Source organism: Hyperolius riggenbachi, chromosome 5 (assembly GCF_040937935.1).
Source record: "Hyperolius riggenbachi isolate aHypRig1 chromosome 5, aHypRig1.pri, whole genome shotgun sequence".
NCBI lineage: Eukaryota > Metazoa > Chordata > Amphibia > Anura > Hyperoliidae > Hyperolius > Hyperolius riggenbachi.
In genome coordinates, this window is record NC_090650.1 from 132626003 (window position 1) to 132650732 (window position 24730).

At 40.5% G+C, this 24730-nt stretch overlaps 1 protein-coding gene across 2 annotated transcripts in view; it reads left to right on the forward strand.

Moving 5' to 3' along the window:
- Positions 1–22452, forward strand: part of CPNE4 (copine 4) — a 672213-nt gene extending 649761 nt beyond the window's left edge. For both annotated transcript variants that reach the window (XM_068236266.1, XM_068236267.1), the window contains exon 16: positions 11096–22452. In XM_068236266.1, coding sequence (XP_068092367.1) covers positions 11096–11227 — 132 coding nt within the window. In that variant the 3' untranslated portion in view covers positions 11228–22452. The remainder of the gene's footprint in view (positions 1–11095) is intronic.
- Positions 22453–24730: the final 2278 nt, after the last annotated feature.

Genomic DNA, 24730 nt, shown 5'->3' on the forward strand with positions numbered 1-24730 from the left:
GAAAAAGCAACATGTCTGATTCAATAATTCCTGCATTAGCATCACAAAACAAACACTTTCAGAACTATTTACAGAATATTCCAAATTAAATAGCCACTAAAGTATTTTAATTAAAACGCTCTCATAATCTTTCAGTTAATTTTCATTTATCTTGACATATCCATGAAGGTTTATAATTAGTAATGGTTAACCTAATTTTCATACTCTTGTACAATATTTGCATTTGAGATTGTAATAAACCTCTCTCGCTCTTACTTGAGTGAAGAGTACAAAATCACTGCAATATGTAGCACCCAATCAGCACTGAAGCCGTGACCACTGTCAAGACTACTTTCAAGCAATAAAGTTGATGTTTCAGTGGATGAACGCCAAGCCCTACTATCTATCATTATTCTTTATATGACTTTATTACAGGAAACCTGAACTGAGAATAGTTTGGAGGATGCCATCTGCTTTCCGTTTTAAAAATTGCCTGTTCTTCAAGTTGAGCTTCTGGCTTTAGACATTTCTAAAACAAGCAGGGATTCAATGGAGTGAAAAACGTCTGATCTGAAGATTTGCTCTAGGTCAGTTGCTCAAGAGATATTACAGGCAGTAGATCTGAACTATAACTGCCATATCAATCACGTCATTTAGAAGTGATGGCACCTTCTATCCCTCTCACTTCAGAATTCCTTTAAACTAACCTGTATGCCCAAACTTTATATAAAATATGGTTATTTTTATTTGAAACCTTTAGGTACTCAAGGCTATTATTAATATTATAATTGATTTATAGCTGTTTGCTCAGAGCACTCTAGGCACACAACGGTAATGGATCCTCAATGGCAAACGTTAGCTATCGTTGGGCCAGATTAATCAATCTGCCCTGCTAAAGCAGCTTAATGTGCAGTAGTGCGCATTATTGTTACCGTGATACTTCACTCGCGGCCGCTACGGTGTTAACTTACATTGTTGCAACTATGTAAATTAACACAATAGTGGCCGTGGTAGTGATACTTCACAGGAGCAGGACTGCCCGCCGCTACTGTAATGCGCGTTGCTAAGAAAGCAATGTGCGTAATTAAGGGAAGGCATGCTCCTACATAGCAGTGAGCGCTGGTATGTAAGGTGTGCATAGCGCACACCACATGCTCCTACATAGCAGTGAGCGCTGCTATGTAAGGTGTGCATAGCGCGCACCACTTTAGCAGCGCAGCTTAATGAATCAGGCCCCTTATATTTCAGCATGTACCATTTATTATAATGACTGACCCTTTTGCATTTATTCCCAACTACTACATCTCTTTTAGCATCCTTGTGACTTGAGACCAGTGGTAAGGTTCAAGAGACAGGAAGGGTCAGGACCAGCCACATATGAGAAGAGCTAATTGCATACTTCAGCAGCATAGGATATTTGGATATCTGTGCTTTGAGATTCTTAGGTTCTCTACGAAATAGATGGAGATGTATCCAGGCACGTGTAAGTGCCTGCATGTTCCCTATCTTAGACGTTCTTAATATCTGGTACACATTTCCCAGGGATACAGCTGGAGTGTTTGAAGGGTACTTGTGCTTGTTATAATAATTATATCCTCCCACATTCCAAAAAGAGGCAGATGGGTAAATTGGTTACTGTCACATTATTGGTTCTAAAATGTGTTTGGGACATAAGACTATGACTAATTATGGTAACGATTAGGTTGTGACCTCCTCTGAGCCAAGGTACAGTTATTGGCATGTCTTTATACTGTTTAAAGTGCTGTAAAAGATGTAAAAAAAATGGTTACATTTTTACAAAATAGTAAATGTAAATATAACAGTTTAAGCATTTTTTTTAGTTTATTGAAGGCATTACGAAATGTTTGTAAATCATTAGTGGAAAGGGCATATTGCTAATAAAGGCATGTGTGTTGTGAAGAGATATTTGAGATAATGTAATCCTTAGGGCTCTTTCATACCAGAGCTGATTTCTGGCGCCTTGACACAAAGTCAATAATCTGCATTAACCAAGGTAAAATGAAAGTCCATAGACCAGCCTTTCTCAACCTTTTTACCCTGGAGGAACCCTGCAAATAACTTTTGGATGTCAAGGAACCCCTGCAAAAAATGTTTGGCCTCAAGGAACCCCTGCAAACAATTATTTGGTCTCGAGGAACCCCTGCATTTATTTTGCAGGGGGCATGGTTTTTAAAAGTAGGTGAGGCTGTTTATTTCACTACTACTGCCACTTATTATACTGTCTCCTTATCCTAGTGCTTTTTATTAATGTGCTGATTATTATTCTGACCCCCAATTTAGGGTTTCTTCTTACAGTACCCCCTATTATAATGTGCGCTTTTATACTTCCCCCACCATGGGTGGAAATGCCAAGGAACCCCTGCAGTGTACTCAAAGAACCCTGGGGTTCCAGGGAACCCTGGTTGAGAAAGCCTGCCATAGACTTTCATTTTACCTCTCAGATCCAATGCTGCGTTTTTTGCGGTATGACACAGCTGGGAGCTTTTAATCGTTCGGCATCAGCGTTTTTCCATCGGGTGAATTAGAACTACCGCTGCTAATCAGCATTGCACCGCAACATCCCAACTAGTGTTGGGCGAACATCTAGATGTTCGGGTTCGGGCCGAACAGGCCGAACATGGCCGCGATGTTCGGGTGTTCGACCCGAACTCCGAACATAATGGAAGTCAATGGGGACCCGAACTTTTGTGGTTTGTAAAGCCTCCTTACATGCTACATACCCCAAATTTACAGGGTATGTGCACCTTGGGAGTGGGTACAAGAGGAAAAAAAAATTTAGCAAAAAGAGCTTATAGTTTTTGAGAAAATCGATTTTAAAGTTTCAAAGGGAAAACTGTCTTTTAAATGCGGGAAATGTCTGTTTTCTTTGCACAGGTAACATGCTTTTTGTCGGCATGCAGTCATAAATGTAATACATATAAGAGGTTCCAGGAAAAGGGACCGGTAATGCTAACCCAGCAGCAGCACACGTGATGGAACAGGAGGAGGGTGGCGCAGGAGGAGAAGGCCACGCTTTGAGACACAACAACCCAGGCCTTGCATGAGGACAAGAAGCGTGCGGATAGCATGCTTTGTACCACCATGCAGTCATAAATGTAATAAAGATAAGTGGTTCAATAAACAGGGACCACGCGGCAACGCTAACCCAGCAGCAGCACACGTGATGGAACAGGAGGAGGCGCAGGAGGAGAAGGCCACGCTTTGTGAGACACAACAACCCAGGCCTTGCATGAGGACAAAAAGCGTGCGGATAGCATGCTTTGTACCGCCATGTAGTCATAAATGTAATAAAGATAAGAGGTTCCATAAACAGGGACCGGCAACGGTAACCCAGCAGCAGCAGCAGCAGCAGCAGCAGCAGCACACGTGATGGAACAGGAGGAGGCGCAGGAGGAGAAGGCCACGCTTTGTGAGACACAACAACCCAGGCCTTGCATGAGGACAAAAAGCGTGCGGATAGCATGCTTTGTACCGCCATGTAGTCATAAATGTAATAAAGATAAGAGGTTCAATAAACAGGGACCACGCGGCAACGGTAACCCAGCAGCAGCAGCAGCAGCAGCAGCACACGTGATGGAACAGGAGGAGGCGCAGGAGGAGAAGGCCACGCTTTGTGAGACACAACAACCCAGGCCTTGCATGAGGACAAAAAGCGTGCGGATAGCATGCTTTGTACCGCCATGTAGTCATAAATGTAATAAAGATAAGAGGTTCCATAAACAGGGACCACGCGGCAACGGTAACCCAGCAGCAGCAGCAGCAGCAGCAGCACACGTGATGGAACAGGAGGAGGCGCAGGAGGAGAAGGCCACGCTTTGTGAGACACAACAACCCAGGCCTTGCATGAGGACAAAAAGCGTGCGGATAGCATGCTTTGTACCGCCATGTAGTCATAAATGTAATAAAGATAAGAGGTTCCATAAACAGGGACCGGCAACGGTAACCCAGCAGCAGCAGCAGCAGCAGCAGCAGCAGCACACGTGATGGAACAGGAGGAGGCGCAGGAGGAGAAGGCCACGCTTTGTGAGACACAACAACCCAGGCCTTGCATGAGGACAAAAAGCGTGCGGATATAGCAGCAATGCTTTTTGCCGCCATGCAGTCATAAATGTAATACAGATGAGAGGTTCAATAAACAGGGACCGGAAACGCTAAACCATCCCAGATGTTCATCGGTCATGTTACTTGGTTGGGGTCCAGGAGTGTTGCGTAGTCGTTTCCAATCCAGGATTGATTCATTTTAATTTGAGTCAGACGGTCTGCATTTTCTGTGGAGAGGCGGATACGCCGATCTGTGATGATGCCTCCGGCAGCACTGAAACAGCGTTCCGACATAACGCTGGCTGCCGGGCAAGCCAGCACCTCTATTGCGTACATTGCCAGTTCGTGCCAGGTGTCTAGCTTCATGCCCGGTTTCAGGTCCAGCGGTGCCAGCCACAAATCCGTCTGTTCCTTTATTCCCCTCCAAATTTCCTCCCCTGTGTGCTGCTTATCCCCAAGGCAGATCAGCTTCAGCAACGCTTGCTGACGCATGCCAACAGCTGTGCTGCACTGCTTCCACGATCCTACTGCTGCTGGTGCTGGGTTAGCATTTCCGGATGAGGTACAGCTTTGAGATGCGTTGGAGGAGAAGGAGTCAGAGAGGTAGGTGCTGCTGTTGTTATCCAGCTGTTTGCGGCGTGGGCAACACCCGCGCCGTAGCAGGTGAGGAATCGCTGCCAGGCTCCACAAGGTTCACCCAGTGCGCGGTAAGGGAGATGTATCGACCCTGGCCGAACGCACTCGTCCAGGTGTCAGTGGTGAGGTGAACCTTGCAGGCAACGGCATTCTTCAAGCTTCGGGTTATTTAGCTGACCACGTGCTCATGCAACTCAGGCACTGCAGAGCGCGCAAAGTGGTAGCGGCTGGGAACAACGTAACGTGGGATGGCCACTGACATCATGCCCTTGAAGCTGTTTGTCTCCACCACTCGATATGGCAGCATTTCGCAGGCCAGAAGCTTGGCTATGCTGGCTGGCTGTTACTGCCACGGCCCGGGGGTCATTTGCTGGCAATTTCCTCTTGTGCTCAAACATCTCAGAGACAGACAACTCAACCGTAGCGCTGCACACCGAAGGGCTGTTGGTTGTTGTGTTTGATGAACACTGGGAGACCTCAAGAGCACTAGTCCGGAAAGTGACAGTGTCAGCATCGTCTGATGTTTGTGAATGTTGTGAACCACGCAATGGCTGGGCTACTGCTGCTGCTGAGGCGGGTCTGGTGGTGAGTCTGGTGAACCCAAGGGAGGCAGTGTTGCTGGTGGTACCCTGTCCTGCCGCGTTTGCCCACAGAGTGGGATGTTTGGATAGAATGTGGCGGCTCATGCTGGTGGTGGAGAGGTTGTTAATACTTTTCCCCCTGCTCAGGCGGGTCTTGCACACCTTGCAAATCGCCATGGTAACATCCTCAGTGCAGTCTTCAAAGAAAGCCCAGACTTTAACTGGCTGAGGACTCGGACCTCGTGCGTGATGTGCTGGTGCTGCTTAACCCACTGCTGGACGCTTGAGAGGTCATCCAAGTAATTATCTGGTCCTGTTCTTTTGGATCTGTGAGGGTTGTTGTCCTGGACAACATGGGCAGTATTGAGTGGGTTTTCTTGGGTGCTCCCCTGTGGCCTGTACGTGAACCGTCAGGGGAAACACCTCTTCCCTTGCCCCTCCCACTTTCACCGGATTTCTTCCTCATTTCACTTATCCTTAAAGTACACGCTGACTGGCAGCAGTACAGTGGCAGTACAGAAATGCTATACAGTGGTGGGTGAGCGGTGTACCACTATTGTCAGCAGTGACACAGAGCACAATGCTATACAGTGGCGGGTGAGCGGTGTACTACTGTTCCCAGCAGACACAGAGTGGAAGTAAACACAATGCTATATAGTGTGGCTGAGCCGTGTACACAGAGTGGCTTTAAACACAATGCTATATAGTCTGCTATATAGTCACCCCGAACAGGGTGATGTTCTGCAGAACCCGAACAGTGGCAAACACTGTTCGCCCAACACTACTGGGAGGGAACGCAGATTTTAGTACCTAAACACACGATACAACATGTTTTCCGGGGTCGGACTCTGAGGCACATACAGATGGTCCCGATCATCATCCTCATCATACAACTCTTCTCCTGAGTCTGACCCACCCACCACCTCTGCCACCCCAACATCCCCAGACACAGACCCCTCATCGTCCTCAACATTAACTTGGGATGCTGGCCTGAGCCAGACCTCCTCCTCCACATCAGGCCCCATCATCTCCTCAATGGCAGCCCTCATTAATCGCTCTGGCGACGGACTGATGGACACAACGTTCTCCTCCGGGGAGGGCTGCTGCTGACCACTGGCTGCTGGGGTGGATGTTATAGCTTGCGTGGGGCGTTGGCTGTTGCTGTTGTTGGGAGTGCTGCTCACAGCGGAGGTCTCTGGGGAACTCATGTTGAGCTCATATAGTGGTTGACGGTGAGTGGAGTATTACTGATCCCAGCAATATACACACTGACTGGCAGAGTACGCAATGCTATATAGTGTGGCTGAGCGGTGTACACAGAGTGGCAGTAAACACAATGCTATATAGTCTGGCTGAGCGAGCGGTGTACTACTGTTCCCAGCAGAATCAGAGTGGCAGTAAACAATGGTATATAGTCTGGCTGAGCGGTGTACACAGAGTGTCAGTAAACAATGGTATATAGTCTGGCTGAGCGAGCGGTGTACTACTGTTCCCAGCAGAATCAGAGTGGCAGTAAACAATGGTATATAGTCTGGCTGAGCGGTGTACACAGAGTGTCAGTAAACAATGGTATATAGTCTGGCTGAGCGGTGTACACACAATGCTATATAGTCTGCTATATAGTGTCAGTAAACAATGGTATATAGTCTGGCTGAGCGAGCGGTGTACTACTGTTCCCAGCAGAATCAGAGTGGCAGTAAACAATGGTATATAGTCTGGCTGAGCGGTGTACACAGAGTGTCAGTAAACAATGGTATATAGTCTGGCTGAGCGAGCGGTGTACTACTGTTCCCAGCAGAATCAGAGTGGCAGTAAACAATGGTATATAGTCTGGCTGAGCGGTGTACACAGAGTGTCAGTAAACAATGGTATATAGTCTGGCTGAGCGAGCGGTGTACTACTGTTCCCAGCAGAATCAGAGTGGCAGTAAACAATGGTATATAGTCTGGCTGAGCGGTGTACACAGAGTGTCAGTAAACAATGGTATATAGTCTGGCTGAGCGGTGTACACACAATGCTATATAGTCTGCTATATAGTGTCAGTAAACAATGGTATATAGTCTGGCTGAGCGAGCGGTGTACTACTGTTCCCAGCAGAATCAGAGTGGCAGTAAACAATGGTATATAGTCTGGCTGAGCGGTGTACACAGAGTTTCAGTAAACAATGGTATATAGTCTGGCTGAGCGGTGTACACAGAGTGTCAGTAAACAATGGTATATAGTCTGGCTGAGCGGTGTACACAGAGTGGCAGTAAACACAATGCTATATAGTCTGGCTGAGCGAGCGGTGTACTACTGTTCCCAGCAGAATCAGAGTGGCAGTAAACAATGGTATATAGTCTGGCTGAGCGGTGTACACAGAGTGTCAGTAAACAATGGTATATAGTCTGGCTGAGCGGTGTACACAGAGTGTCAGTAAACAATGGTATATAGTCTGGCTGAGCGGTGTACACAGAGTGGCAGTAAACACAATGCTATATACTCTGGCTGAGCGAGCGGTGTACTACTGTTCCCAGCAGACACAGAACAGTGAACAGAATGCTATATAGTGTGGCTGAGCGAGCGGTGTACCACTATTCCCAGCAGACACAGAACAGTGAACAGAATGCTATATAGTGTGGCTGAGCGGGCGGTGTACCACTATTCCCAGCAGACACAGAACAGTGAACAGAATGCTATATAGTGTGGATGAGCGAGCGGTGTACCACTATTCCCAGCAGACACAGAACAGTAAACAGAATGCTATATAGTGTGGCTGAGCGAGCGGTGTACCACTATTCCCAGCAGACACAGAACAGTGAACAGAATGCTATATAGTGTGGCTGAGCGAGCGGTGTACCACTATTCCCAGCAGACACAGAACAGTGCACAGAATGCTATATAGTGTGGCTGAGCGAGCGGTGTACCACTATTCCCAGCAGACACAGAACAGTAAACAGAATGCTATATAGTGTGGCTGAGCGAGCGGTGTACCACTATTCCCAGCAGACACAGAACAGTAAACAGAATGCTATATAGTGTGGCTGAGCGAGCGGTGTACCACTATTCCAAGCAGACACAGAACAGTGAACAGAATGCTATATAGTGTGGCTGAGCGAGCGGTGTACCACTATTCCCAGCAGACACAGAGTGGCAGTAAACAGAATGCTATATAGTGTGGCTGAGCGAGGTACACAGAGTGGCAGTAAACAGAATGCTATATAGTGTGGCTGAGCAAGCGGTGTACTACTATTCCCAGCAGACACAGAGTGGCAGTAAACAGAATGCTATATAGTGTGGCTGAGCGAGGTACACAGAGTGGCAGTAAACAGAATGCTATATAGTGTGGCTGAGCAAGCGGTGTACTACTGTTCCCAGCAGTGACACAATGACAGGGGGGACCCTGGCTAGCGTGGCTGGAGCGCGAACTACCCTGCCTGCCTACCCAAAGCTAAACCCACAGACAAATGGCGGAGATATGACGTGGTTCGGGTATTTATTTACCCGAACCACGTGACCGTTCGGCCAATCAGAGCGCGTTCGGGTCCGAACCACGTGACCCGTTCGGCCAATCACAGCGCTAGCCGAACGTTCGGGGAACGTTCGGCCATGCGCTCTTAGTTCGGCCATATGGCCGAACGGTTTGGCCGAGCACCGTCAGGTGTTCGGCCGAACTCGAACATCACCCGAACAGGGTGATGTTCTGCAGAACCCGAACAGTGGCGAACACTGTTCGCCCAACACTAATCCCAACATCGCCGCAGATCATACGCTTGCAGGAAATCGGCTCCTGCAAGCGTCATGTAATGTGAAAGAGCCCATAACAGAGGATGCTTGGCAAACATTGGTATTCATTGGGGTGTACATGCCTTGATGATGATAACAAACACTGGTATATGATAAGAAATTAGAAACCTGTAACTGGACAAGTTTATTGTTTGGTTAAAAATCTTTGTTGTTACCTGTATGTTGTCACTTTTTTTTTACTTTTATAAAAGCATTTTACATAAAGAATTTAAGTCACCCTCTGATATCTATTTTAATGTCCAAGGGTGCAAAGAAAAGTTACAGTTTGATTGTAGGTATTGTTCAACAATATTCATTTGAATGAACAATAAAAAGTTTGTTTGCCACTGCTGGCCCAACGTTGATTTGTCCATTCAGACTTCAGGGAATTTTGACCACGGATCAATGAACATTCATTGTTTTTTTTTAACCTATTTCTGGACCAGTGAAACCTACTTTTTGTAATACAAAGTGCATTGCTTGGTGTGTACTTCCTGATTATATTACGGGTGAAGTCTCATGTGCTGATGAGCAAAACAAGTTTGCCTTCTTAAAACAGAAGGTATTTGCGATAATTTAGGTTGGAGTGAGCATGTGATGTTTCCCACGGTGCCTCACTATTGAATATTCAAATCATCCTTTCTTGTCCCTGCAAGCTAACCACACAGCCAAAACCGCTGGAATGCAATGAGGTGTCAGCTTGTTAATTGCACAGAGCCACAATAATCCAACATGCATACAGACTGTTTCGGATTGGTTGATCCTCATCAGTGAATGGCATGTATTAATGTGGCTCTATGGAACACCCAGAGCTACAGACTACCCAGCAAGCTAATGTTGAACCAGAACTCATTGGAGTGTGTAAGGGGCTACTAAGGACCAAAAAGCCCTCTTGATAAGATGTTATGCAAAACAAAAATGTGCCTTCTTTAAGCAGAAGGTATTTGCGATAATTCAGGTTGGAGTGAGCATATGATGTCTCCCATGATGCATCACTGCTTGTGCTTACTAGATTCCAACAAAAGGGTGTTCTTTATAAAATGGACTCCACAAGATGTTGATGCTGAAAAAATTTCTTTACTAGAATGCAGCCAGTAACGTTCCATCTTTTAAATAAAGTTTGGATGCCAATGTTGTCCTCAGGCTCACTTTGGTTTTATTATTATTATAAATACTGAAAATACATAAAATATTACAAGTAAAGTAACATCTTTTAAATAAAGGTATGGTGCCAATGTTATCCTATGGCTCAATTTTTTTTTTTTTTTTTATAATAATACTGAAAATAGATGAAATATTAAACACAACAGATCTATTATATATCTGGATCTGTTATGCGTATCATCTATTTTCCTGATACTTTGGCTGAATATGAGCAGCTAGCTAAAACTGACTTGATTCAGTGTTAAAAATCATAGTAAAGAAATTGGAAGTATACAAACGCTCTCTCTATCAACACCAGATTTTAAAATCCAAGTTGCTGCCAGAGGTTACCACTCCACCGTGGACACAACAGAATGCAACACAAGATCCTTTTTGCTTGCACTGAATGGTCAAGCCAAAGAAGGTGACCACCACCCCAAAAAACACAGCTTTATTAAAGAACACACTGAATTTCAGTAGATACAGTACTCACATCGTGGGCCTTTGTGACAAGGACCATTCAGCTTTATAATTGCATGTAGTTAATTCAAAGTATGCAATAAAGCACAATAGTACACAAGTATTGATTGCCAAGTCTCACATGCCATCCAGTTTCAGCTTGTACCCTTGGCTGGATAGTGTAATGGTTAAGGGCTCTGTCTCTGACACAGGAGACCAGGGTTCGAATCTCTGCTTTGCCTGTTCAGTAAGCCAGCACCTATTCAGTAGGAGACCTTAGGCAAGTCTCCCTAACACTGCTACTGCCTATAGAGCGCGTCCTAGGGGCTGCTGCTTTGGTGCTTTCAGTCCGCCAGGAGAAAAGCGCAATATAAATGTTATTTGACTTGTCTTGTCAGGATTAAGAATCATAGTAAAACGACCGAAGATTGAAAATTATGTATTTATTTCATATTTACTTTTATTTTTAGGCCTCGCCAGCAGCCCTTGCAAAAAGTGTTCTGGCTGAAGTTCCAAACCAGGTTGTGGACTATTACAATGGCAAAGGGATCAAACCAAAATGTTCATCAGAATATGAGTCTTCCAGAACACTAGGACCTTGAACTTCTCTGCACACTTTTACAAAGTCTAAGATTAACAATAATAATCCTAATAATTCTATATAGCACGTTTTAGTGATTTCTAACTTAACAATATATTTTCTTCTTGCATGTATATCTGGAAGCTTGGAACAGCAAAACAGTTGTATTGTTCAAGACTTTTTATGGGAACAAATCAAAAAGTTACAGCATGTCATATTTAAAAAAAAAAGTTAACCAGTTATGTTTTTTATACAAGTTTGTTCAGATTTTGCTAAATTTCTTATCATATTTACACTGTAAAACCTTTTAAAATGTGTGTTGAAAGGTGATGGTCAATGTTGTTTTATCTTCTGGGAAACAAAACTTAAAAATATTTTTGGGATGGCAGGTGCATGCACTTGGTATGTGGCATGTCAGAAATAATATTATTTTTCATACGTAGAAAAGAAACTCTCGTAGTAACCATTCAATTTCATAAAAAACCTAGAAATGAATGACAAACAGGGTTTTTAAATTAACATTTGTAACGAGTCCAAAAATTGTCCATTTTAAAACATAATAACATGTATTTTACTACGTTAGTGCATTAGGGTAGAGGAAAATATCTAGAAAGTGGACAGTGCTTGGTATAAAATAAGAATCAGAAGGAAGAAAATTTGGCATAAAATTTGACATTTATATGGTATCGACAATATATTACCTCATATTTCAACCCCAAAATTGCACTATGTAGTCTATGGATGCCCAGGTATAACCTATTTTCAAGTAATTTTTCAAAATACTAAACTCTTCTTAAATATCCTGTCTTTCCTAAAATTTAAATAAGCAATATTATTTATTATAACTTTATAATAGTCACAGTGTGGCAAGAAACTGAGATATCTTACTAAAGGCTAACTCATGTTTTGATTAAACTGGTCAAATCTGTCCAGAGCTTATTTTACAGCTATTGATGAATTTTTATTGGCTTTCAAGACATAGCTAAGTCAATAGAGTGATTGAGATGAGTGCATAATTTAGATCATGTTGGATAGTGAGAAAGTGGGTTGTACAAAGCAATGTAGAGCTGGTTATTTTGATCAAATGTAATTGGATTTTGTTTAAAGTCTTAAAATGAAAAATCAGCAAATGCTGCCATGATGTCAATCAATATTTCTTGATCAATATTTTAATCAGAGATTATTGATTGTTGGTCCAATTGGGCTATTACTAGTCTTTGTATGAGAAAAGAATATCTAACTAGTACTGGATTTTTAAAAAATTGTTTCAATCTTGTAAGAATTTATTACTTTTATATTGAAACATAATTACTATTAATTGAATACTGAACATCACATATACTCAAGGCTAAATGTAATGCAACCTAAACACAGTTGCCTGGTATTCCCCACCCCACATCAGCATGGAGCATTTAAACAATTTAACAAAACAGTTCTTAAATATTAAATTTTTTGCAAGAAAACTTTGAACATAAGGTGATTATCTGCCTCTTCTTCTGAGTCGTGGCTTGAAAGGTGAGTCTAGTCAAGATGACACTAAAAGACATAGGTGCCGATGAACTAAAGTATGCCAAAGTTGCCATGCGCAGGGCGCACACAGCAAATTTTCCATTACTAGCACAGGTGGAGCATCGACCCATTAGCAGCATGTGCATTATGCCCTTCCTGCGCACAACAACTGTACTTTAGTGCATCAGGTTCCATATTGTCCTTCACGGAGTATTGCATAGTCATCTAAGAAAATTCAGCACTGCTGGTCTGGCTCTGGATTTGAAAGAGCTTCAGGAGGGTCCAACAATAATGGGATATTTTTTCCTAGCAAATGTTAAGAAATTTAAGAATCTGTTTTTAAGAAATTGCTATATCACCCAGTATGTGCTTCTAGTGCAGGCATAGGCAAACTTGGCCCTCCAGCTGTTACAGAACTACAAGTCCCACAATGCATTGCAGGAGTCTGACAGCCACAGTCATGACTCATAATGGCAAATGCATTGTGGGACTTGTAGTTCCTTAACAGCTGGAGGGCCAAGTCTCCCCATGCCTGTTCTAATGGGAACATTCTGTTACAACAATGATGTTTTAATAACAAACAATATTTATTACTATTTAATAATTAAGTATGTTTTCAGGGATACCATCCATTTTATCATCTAAGAGATTTATAAATTAGTGGGGGTTTTTCTCTGAAGGTTCTTATACTTCAATATTAAATATATTTTAACTACTAATTTTTATTAAAATGCACTGCAACTACTAATTCGTATTTGCAATATAAAATGCTATATGAGGTCATTATTCTGCATTTATGTAATGGTGGCATTATAATTTAGGGAACTTGATTTTATTTAAATGAGAATTCAAACAATTCACTTGATTTAACTGAGTCAAACCAATTTAATTGATTGCTGTCTCTGATTACATGCTGTGCAAAGAACAGAACCCCTGGACATGGCTGCAGAGTATACAAACTTAACAGCCTGCAGCTCTGGATTTCAAAAATGCATTTCAAGGACAACAAGAACTTATTTTGGGGGAGAATGTACCAAAAAACGCTGTAATGTAAAAAGTCGTTAAAGCAGAAGGTACTTGCAAATTTAATTTTTACACAAGCAAGATATAACATCAATAATGCCTCAATCCAGGGCAATACATTGAATAGTCAAATCATTGCATTATGCCCTTAAAAATGAATCCAAAAACACTGATTTTATAGTACACTGTAATTTATTACAGAACTGTTCAGGCTGTTTTGGCATTTATCAATGCAAACTATAGACTGGATATGGCTCTATGGATTCAATGGAATGAAATCGAAGCTAAATTCTCATAAAATAGGCCACAAATAAGCAGCCTTAACATTTTACCACAGCTCAGTTGATGGATTCAAATTGCAAAGGCTGCTGGACTTGCTTTCACACCACATCTTCCAAATATATTTCTGTAGACCCACAACCCAGTGGCACCTGAAAGAGAAAAACGTTATGGTTTTGGACTGCTTACAAATACACTGAGGAGAAGGTGACCTATAAAATATGTGTATAAGCGTTACCAAAGACTGATCTGTGACTACGTAAGAAAAACAAGAAATGCAAATGTTGGATTTCAGCTTTCATATAGTGGTTGTTCTACTAAATTCCATGCATAGTTGTACATTATGAAATAATAACAAACTAGATGGAAATCTGCAGTTCAATCACTAGTGTACAAATATTTTTAAAAAATTGGGGCTGCTGGCCATTGTAAATTTTCTTACTTGCACTAGAATATGAGCTAAAAATCCAATAAGTTGCTAATTCAATTCTTGAATTTCATGTCACAGTTCTTTCTTTTGGTGGATCTCTTTTTACTATGGTTGTACAGAATACAGTTTTCTTGATTAATACCCAAGCACATTGTAGCACATTCAAGTTGTAATATATTGTATGTATTTAAATATAACTTTGGCACAAGATAAAATAAGCACAGGATGAAGATGTCAATAGAAGTTTACTGCTGTTTTATAGCGACCTTCAGAAGACAGATTTATATCGTAATGTTTTGGGTATTGGTTTACTGCTATAGTCACTCAGATATTCGAGAAGGCAACACATCAATACATCAATGTAGCTTTCATTATTTTTAAATTATGTATAATTTCTCTAGTCAACATTATTTGCAATGTGCGCTAGAAAATCTAATTAGATTTTGGTCAGGTCAACTTCTTTTTCTGTCCAACCTCATTTAGTGGCATAATTGTAGATAAATCTTGACTCATAACAACAGCTGTAAAACATTATAAATTATGTTATTTTGTCCACCCATAATAGTTTGAAATATTATACTTTAAATCTTATATATGTATGCTGCTATGACAAAATAAGAAGGAAATATACTCATTTTCATATTAATAATCAACATTTAACAACCAAACTTCAGGGGGTAGATTGGTGAGGCAAAGAAAAAGAGCAAAAATCTATAACTACCAGTCAATTTACAATGTTAAATTCTTTTGTGTGTTTGGGTACGTATAGTAAAAAGATGTAACTGCATTGTGCTAAAGAGTATGTGCATCATCCGTAATGTTCTTCACCAACAGACTGAACATGCCGACAGGCTGATGAATAAATACACAAGCTGATTTATGAAGATTCAATTGGAGTAGAAATAAAATATTGTCCATATCCACCTGTCATCTTGCACTGACAAATGGAATAGGGAATTAGTAAGGCTAATGTGAGCCGCAGACAAATTATTTGTTTATTTTTATAAATCAGAAATAAGGTTCATGCCAGCCACATAGTTAAATTATTACAAGTAGCAATATTGTATTATTGGTATTTGATCGTTATTAATAATAATAATAATAACAAAACATGACAGCTTCCCTATGCCTTGCTGAGGGACCACATGATACCGATCAAATGCCTTGTGGGTTGTAAGCGGTCTCTGACTGCTCCTGCTTCCACACTGCAACGCTCCTTAAGACACTCAAACTTTCCAATTTGACACAAAGATTCATCAGTAGACAACACACCTTTTTGTAATTTATTATTATTAACCTCCCTGGCATTTTTGAAATGTTTGCCTGTAACTTACCAAAATGTGTCAAGCAAGGGTCTAGTATACATTTTGAGAATAATAAAAAAAAGTTTCAAATACAAAATCATGTCAAATAATTAATGTAATCTTGCATTCGAGTGCACATTTTTGCATGCAAGTTTTCAGAGCATGTAAAAATTTTAATGCGAAAAATGGAACCCTGCCTTAGAACTGGTGAACGAGCCTGACTCATCTACACTGTTTAACAGCTATTTTTCTGGACAACTCAGGCTTGTCCATATCACTAGGGAGGCTATAGCGCATTTTTCCAATACAATATGCAATCAGTTAGGAATTTACATAACTGACTGAAGCTGAAATTTCACTTCTTTTAGAAGACTGCAGCCTGTACTCTTTAAGCCTAGTACACACCATCAATTTTGATTGGCAAATCATTGATCGGTTTTACTGCTTCCATGTAGTACGAGGATCAACACATTTTGATTTCCAAATCTGTTGGCCTCATAGTATATGGTGGTGGTAAAATTGGCCAATCATTAGCCAATCAAAATTGAAGGTGAGTACCAGGTTTTAAATGGCCAATCACTGACCTATTTTACCACCTCCATGCAGTATAAGAGTATACCTACACAGTTTGTTCATAGTATTCAAAATATGTTGAATTGTACAATGGCGGTGGTAAACTTGGTCAGTGATTGGTCAATCATAATTGAAAGTGTGTACAAGGCTTTAGAAACTTCACCTCTTGTCACAGGAGTAATTAGCTGCACAGAGTCTGGCCTTGCTAGTCATTTTACACCCACTGGCTGCAAACCTGGACACTCTCCTATCACATTCTTTGTTAGGAACTGTGTTGAATATCTGTGTATTACCTGTTCATGCTTTACAGTCTTACATGTAAGCAAGTTGAAATCAAGCTCGCCATTATTCGCTGCAATGTACAGAGCTTATCTGAAGAGAGTTTCCTTTTCCCAGCAGCAATAGTGGAGTTCCAGTTTAAGGTGATTACACATGAATACATTTGAAACAAACTTTTAAAAGGCTGATTTTCAGAAAAGAACATTTCTGATATCTCACACAAAAACATCCTAATGCTTTGTGATGTGATCGATGCCTACAAGATAGCTGATCAATAAAACAATCATCACAGTCAGAAAGTTTTCAACTGAATGCTTTCCTGCTGGCTTTGACAATTATTGTATAGTATTTTGTATTGTATATTGTATTTTTCTGCTGATTGTCAGTATTTTTCTGAGTAAATACAATTAATAATTGCGCTTTTTAAAAACTCATTTTAGAATCTTCTGTGCTAGGCCACATTTAAGTTGTTTGCAGCACAAGAACATACAGTAAGAAGCAATGCATTTGTACCTTAAAGCAGTACGATCAGCCATACTATGCCAGGGAAAAAAACACATATATAAGTAGATAAATACTTGATCTACTTACATAACACATGTATTATACTGTCCACGTTTTGATTTCAGTGAATGTTATATAGTAAATGATGAGAATTCTGTTCCTGGTTGGGGCCATGTCCTTTGCCCACAGTTAAGGCTAACTCGTAATGTCATTTCTGCCCTTTACTTTTTTTCTTGTCTCCTCCAATCGCTGAGTCTCCTCAGCCTTGGTTGTAAACACAAGTGAGTAGGGGATTAGGTTTCAGATAAGCAGCTGGCAGGGAAATAAAGGGAAGAGGAGGAATAGATTATAGATAAAAAGAACCCCCAGCATGCAATTCTTTGGCACGACTACTAAAAGGACAGTGCTCCTTAAGTATGTGATAACTCCAGATCATAACAGCAGAAAAAGTTTTGAATGCAGGATTAGCATCTTTATCACTTAATACACTCAGAGCAGTTGCTGTTGAAATTTGAATTTTATGGTGACGATACCGCTTTAAAGTACCCCAGAAGCAGGTGGAAACAATGAATTAAGCCCATTGTGGCTTACATTACCCAATCCAAACACTCCTCATGCTACTCTTTGTCCTTGGGGTCCCCACTGTTCCCTGTTACCGTTCCTCTTCATATTTCACTGATTTCTTCTAGCAAATAGTCTCCTTGGAAGTTCCTCCCAATGGTGACATGTGATTCAGAACTGCACATGCATGAGTTCTGAACCGCACAGTAATAGGAAGCACTCCTCCACAAGCACTTTCTATCACTAGGCATGTGCGGGTTCAGAACTCGCACATGCACAGTTCAAAATCACTCCTTGCTGCTCTGAGGAACTTATGAGAGGCTGTGAGGAAAAGAGGACCCAAAATGGGGAACAAGAGGCATCTTGAAGATACCGAGCAGCATGAAAAGTCTGAGGCCAGATTCACACTTCTAACCGGCGTTGCAGTGTGCTGCAGCGCAATGATCGCATCGCACCACTAAATATAGCCTTTGAAGATTAGCACGGCAATGCTCAGTAATCTCCCTTCTGGCTGCAAGCTAAGCTGGAAGTGAGGTTCTCTAAAGCTCACTTCCTATGGCCAAAATTAGAATTGTGCATAAATATACACTTCCACACATGCGCGCTGCAATGCGAACGCCAAACAGCTTAAAAAAGCTGCATTGCCATAGACTAACGTTACTTCCAGTTGCCGCACATCACCGTGCATGCTGGCCCCTAACAGACTGTTGCCCAAGCGTAGAATTGGAGACTTTCGGCACATCACACCGCGACAGGTATGAAACGCCTCATAGACGTGCATTGGTTTAGCTTTACCCTGTGGCAAAACAAGGTAACGCAACTTGCCAGTGTGAAAGGGGCCTGAGGCTTAGGCAATCTAACCCCCTACGTGCCTAATTGATTTGTTTTTTCTCCGCTTCCGAGATACTTTAAGGATAGTTAACACTTTAACCAACTAACTAAGCTGTGAGGATGTCTGAGAAGTAGACAACAAAAAATGCCTTCAAGCATCCTCACATTCCCTAAACAACACAATGGGAGCAATGATGGCTTACATGCCCCAATACCAACTTTCTCTCAAGAATTGTGTGCTTCGTTGTTAGTTTTCCTCTCTCCGTTTCTGTTGGTGCATCAGCTTCACAAACCAATATTAAAAAGGAACTAAACTTTTGGGAAAAAAAACACTTATTTTTAATTATAGTCTGTGGTTAACTGTTATTTTCCAGCTATGCCAAATAGTTTAAAATTCACTTTTAACCATAATAGCAGTACAGCAACAGCATTTGGGAATATCACATTCAAATCCCCATTGGATAGAGTCAGATCTGTATCTCTGCTGACACAGAGTTACCACATTGAGGTGCTCAGTGAGATAATCAGTTCACACACAGGTAGAAATGTACTATAATACTTACTGGGGGAAATTATTTTTACTCCACAAATGTTTAATAGATTGTTTAAATAGATTGTAAGGCTTTGGGCGCAGGAAGAGACTGAAAAAAATATTCTAAAAATAAAAAATGTGTCATATGCATATTACAGCACACCTTATACCACAAAGATGCTCAAAAGGTGAATTTCTCATTTTAAACTGTCAGGCTTTAATGTGTTTGACCTCCTAGTACAGATGCATCACTTTTAGGCCTTGTTCACATCTAAAATCAAAATCGCTGATGCCAGTGTTTTGCGATTTTGTGCGCAATTATTTTTAGCGCCTCCCGGGGCTTACCTGTGCGTACTTACACTCAAAATTGTTCCAAGCGCAGATTATGGGATTACAAAATGAGCTTCCACGTTCTTTTTATCCTTAAAGTATAGAAACAACACAGGAACATACACTAGATAGATAACATTTTAGGGTGTTTTTTTGCAGTTTTGTCAGTGCCACTTTAGAAATAGTTTACCAACTATACCATTTAAACCCCTAAAATAGAGATTTCAAACGCCAGTCCTCAAGGCCAGAGGACTCACACATTTTTTGCACAGCTCAAATTGAATGAAAGATAGGACTTAATCAGGAAAGGTGTGGTCCATCAAGTAGAACACATTCCTCCATTTCGCAGTCCACCCTAAACACTGGCATGGATATGGCCCTGGAGGGCTGGAGTTTGACACCTGTGTTCCAGAAGGAGGAAAAGAGTCATCCTATTGAGTCTATGACCCTCCTTGTTACCCACATTGTTGGAAATCTAAAAGCTAACAGATTTTTTAAAAATATAATTACTAGTTACACATGATATATAATTGTGATCGGCTGTGTGTGTTTTGTACTGCCTTTTCTTTTGCATGTTGAACTTCCATGTTTAAAAAATAATATTGCACTATTTTAGGCTTTTCTATACTGCTTACACAGGTTTTCAAATAAGCTAAATATAGTAGTATTTCCTGTCGTGATCTATGCAGAAGACTAGCTGGTAAAAGATAATGGATACAACTCTGCAAGCACTTTTAGGGCTCAAACTCACTACAGCGATTTTGTGAGCGTTTAGGAAGTGATTCAAAATGCTCAGCTAATGTTAATGGATGGGCCAAATTCCACTGCAGCGATTGCGATCTGTAACAGAAAAACACATACCGTGATAATGTTTACTGAGTAGTCTGTATGGCAATGAAATTAAAAATGTTATTTCAACAATAGTAATACATTGTCAAATTAAAGTACACCTGACTTCTAAATATTAAGAATTACAGCATATAAATAAATAAACATATCAATTATATAAATAGTAATAGCAGAGTTACAGGTTTAGATGGATGCAGGCTTGTGGTCCTCCTTCAGTATGAGAAGACCCACCTGACAACTACCAGGGTTCTAAATATCCCAATTAAATGGTTTACAAAACTGCAATGTAAAAGACATGTTCTCTGATTCATAATACTTCTGAATTTTCTTACAGGAAATATTTTCTCACTTTACCTAAAAAATAAGTACCTTGTCTGGCCCAAACAAGGAAAAATTGCACAAAGTAAATTGTACAAAGGTAACTTAAGTTTTATATTGCAACTTTTACTAAGTTTTCTGTACTTTTCACTTTACTGGGTGTTGAAAAGGTATTCTGCACATAAGATGAGAAAACAACTCCTGCAAAGAATACAGAAGAAAAGTTTATAGATTCAGGGCCCCAGATAGTAGTGAACATGGGACAAATATTTTAAGGAATAATTCCCTTTTAAAAGGTATAAATTACAAGTGTCATGTCCATACACATGACCATACAAACTACACAGGCTGTTCTTAGGAGTGCACAAAGCATGTAATATGCACGCATTTGATGCAGCTAAAATACATCCATGGAATAAGGCAAGGAAAATCTCTTGATCCAGTGGTTGGCACCATCATTTACGTTAGGGTACAGAAATATCAATCATTTTGCAATGTTTTGCTTATATGTCATCCTACAGTAGCTGTCATAACCCTTCACCTAACATAAAAGTCTACATGGAGTTCTTTATATACTGCCACACAATGGTGAGCAATATACTGTATGAAGAAGCACAAGCAGCATGTGTACCTGCACCAGGCTTGCTCCCAGCCAATCAATGGGATTTATTACAAATGATACAAAAGTGGCAAAGGTCACCTAAGTCATATTAGACTACAGAGGTTTTTGAAAGCTTAGTCAACAAGAGATTGTGTGATCACGGTTGTATGCAAGCAGCCACAGGATATATATATTTGTAAATACAGGATAACCTAAATTTAAAAAAAATGCTTTCATTTTGGGTGTGCCCACAAGACTGTGACCACACTTCTGCTAATTCACGTTCCTTTCAGCAACCCCACAATATTCTGATATGACTCAGGTGGGAGCTAATAATTTTTGCCACCGAATATCAAACATTAAAAAAAATCCTCTTCAGGTTTGATGTGTCACTTGTGGTCTTCGCTGTTCTCCAATCAATGAGATCTTTAATAAGTCAACCTCAGTCTGCGCAGCTGGCACTAATCACTGTTTACAAAATGCACAAATGACTCAGAAACAATGGGAAATTGACCGTACATGATGTTAAATAATCAAAGCTTGTATTATTTCCTTATTTTCTCCCATATAAGGTCTTACATCTATAAGCCACATAAAAGACCAGCAAAATGTATTTTAAAAGAGCCCTGCATGCAAAAAAAAATAAAACTGTATCAGTGGTTTAGCATGGTGTTTATTGATTAACTCAATCATTTAGCCAAGTGCATAGGTTTGCCAAATGAGTGAGGTACAAAAGAAAGGTATTTCTGTATAAAATGATTTTTAAATTGCACCTTGATACTAGTATGGACCAGAAATAGGGCCAGCAAGTTTACAATTTCTTCTGAATTTAAGTTGGTTCCTAAAGATTTATGGGTCCTTAATTCCTGTGTAGGATTCCTTTGAATGTACCACAGTTTGTTGTCAAGTTCAGTAAACAACAAATTTGTATCCTTTTTGTGGTTTTGATCCGATTACAATTTTGCATGAAACAATACCTTGATGAATTTTGGCATGGGACATTTTTGTGAGATTATTGAACTGCCTATGCTTTTTTTCTTGTAAATAAAACATATAAGACAAAAATAAAAGAGATGTATGAATATATTTAAAAATTCTATAATAATATGTGATCTTTAGCTTGAGTGTTTGTCTCAAGCAAATGTTGACTTTTTTTTTCTTTTCTACATTTCTTTTCTTTTCTGAACAACTATGTATGAGATCTTCGTATCAGTGGGATGGGTGAAAAAGCACATTTGAGGAACTGTAAAATGTGAGGGGTAATATAATACTGTGACAAACAAGGATTTACAATAATTTTCCATGTTGGATTTTATGAATAAACTAAGCGCCTGTTAATCTGTTGGTGTTGTTGTTATTATTAATTTACAGTTTTAATCGCTTTAAAAAATTAAAATGCACTACACACCTGAGATTTGACTCACCATAGAATGCCATGTTGTGGCTTTCCACCGGTCACTAGTAAACACATATGTTAATGTTTCTATTTCAAAAACAAAAAGGAAGACCAGTGGGCCTTACTGTCCATTATAATGACATGGAAACTCCCTCCCCCATGTCTATTGTACTGTAGAATATTGCAGCAAGAATACCATGATCACTATATTAATTTACTAGCAATAGACTGCAGGAGGCAGCAGCAAGCCCATTGTTCAATTCTTAGAACCAACACTTCTAAGGCAGGTAGTTCCATTATTCATTTGCAGTAATCAAGGAGGTTAATAAGTAAATACTTTATTGTTTAAGTAAGTGCCCAATCCGTCAAATCCCCATAAATTAATTAAAACATTAATTTGAATTAATTATGATGAAAAATGTGTGAACAAAATAAAGTTTGCGCAAAATAATAAACACAAAATGATTGACAAACCAGTTCATAGATTCTCACCACCTCCTTCACTGCAAGCTGCGCTCCAGTGACAGGAAGCACTCTGCACTTGCGCAGTTTAAGTCTTTTTGAACTGCGCAAGCACAGAGGGCTCCCGTCTATCAGGCGGCGATAACAAGAGGCACGAGGTGTGCCCACACATGCGCAGAAGATCCTGACCCACCCACAGGTCACAATCTTACAGAGGGCGAAGCCTGGAGACGAGTAGAAAAGCAGCGTGGGCACTGATAGACTTCTAGGGACTTGAAAAGCCCCAGGTGAGTAAAACTTTCCTTTTTTCTCACCTCATGTATCCTTGCATGCATGCATCCAACTTTGATTGGTCAATCACTGGCCAGTGGTACCGCCTCCATGTAGTATGAGGGCCAACATATCCTGAATACAATGAACAGATTGTGTAGGTAGTCTCTCGTACTACATGAAAGTGGTAAAATTGGCCAATCAGAATTCTGGTACTTTAGTCACAGGGGCATACAGGTGGAATAATTGTTCTTTAGCCTAGTAAATACATACATGATTAGCCAATTTACCACTTCCATGTAGTATAAGATCTTACTTAAAGAGACACTGAAGCGAAAAAAAATATATGATATAATGAATTGGTTGTGTACTATGAATAATTACTAGAAGATTAGCAGCAAAGAAAATATTCTCATATTTTATTTTCAGGTATATAGTGTTTTTTCTAACATTGCATCATTCTCTAATATGTGCAGATTACACAACACTCAGCATTCAAAATGATTCTTTCAGAGCAGTCTGTGAACTAATGACCTCTCCTCTGCCAGAGGAAAAGTAAATAGTTAACTAACAGTTGAGATAATAAAAGTCAGAAAACAGCCCTCTCCAGGACTTTGAAAGTCGTAGAGATAATGGCTTTTTTGTATAGAGATAACAACTGGAGTTTCTTAACTCTTCCTGTACTGGAAACAATTAGACTGATGTATCTGATCTTAAGGTTTTATTTCTTAGCTGTACTACACATACAAATCATAATATCATAGTTTTTTGTCGCTTCAGTGTCTCTTTAAGGTGCGTACACATGTCCAATTTTTCGAACAACTTTTCGTCTGACTTGTTGTTTGAATGACTTGGAGTGCAAACAACAAGTCATTCAGACGTCATGTACACACTGACCAACAAAGCGGCTGATATGCAAATTCACCTAATTTACATGTCATTTAACCAACTTGATAATGGACAATGGACCGAATAGAACAATGGACTAGATTAAATCACTGATCAAACGACTTGTTGTTTGAACTTCTATTAGTTGGACAAATGACTAAAAGTCTTTTTTACACATGTACGGACCTAACAGTCGTTTGAATGACAGCTGGTCCAACAGATCCGCTGAGCGGATCGGCAAAATGGCTGTTATCAGTTGCTCGACAACGCATACACCTGTCCAACTTGTCATTCAAACGACAAGTCGGATGACAAGTTGTACGAAAAAGTTGGACGTGTGTATGTACCTTTACACAATCTGTTCAAAGCATTCAAAATCTGTTTTCCCTCATGTTACATAGAGATGGTAAAATTGGGCAGTCATTGGCCAATCAAAATAGGACGTGTGTACCAGGCTTTACAGCTGAAGGCATGTTCACATGCTATTAGACTGTCTACCTGTCATGACAGGCAGTGCTTAAGACTGACTGGGGGTGGAGGAAGAGTGAGCAGGCAGTTGGATTTAGATGAGGAGGAGTAGGGGATT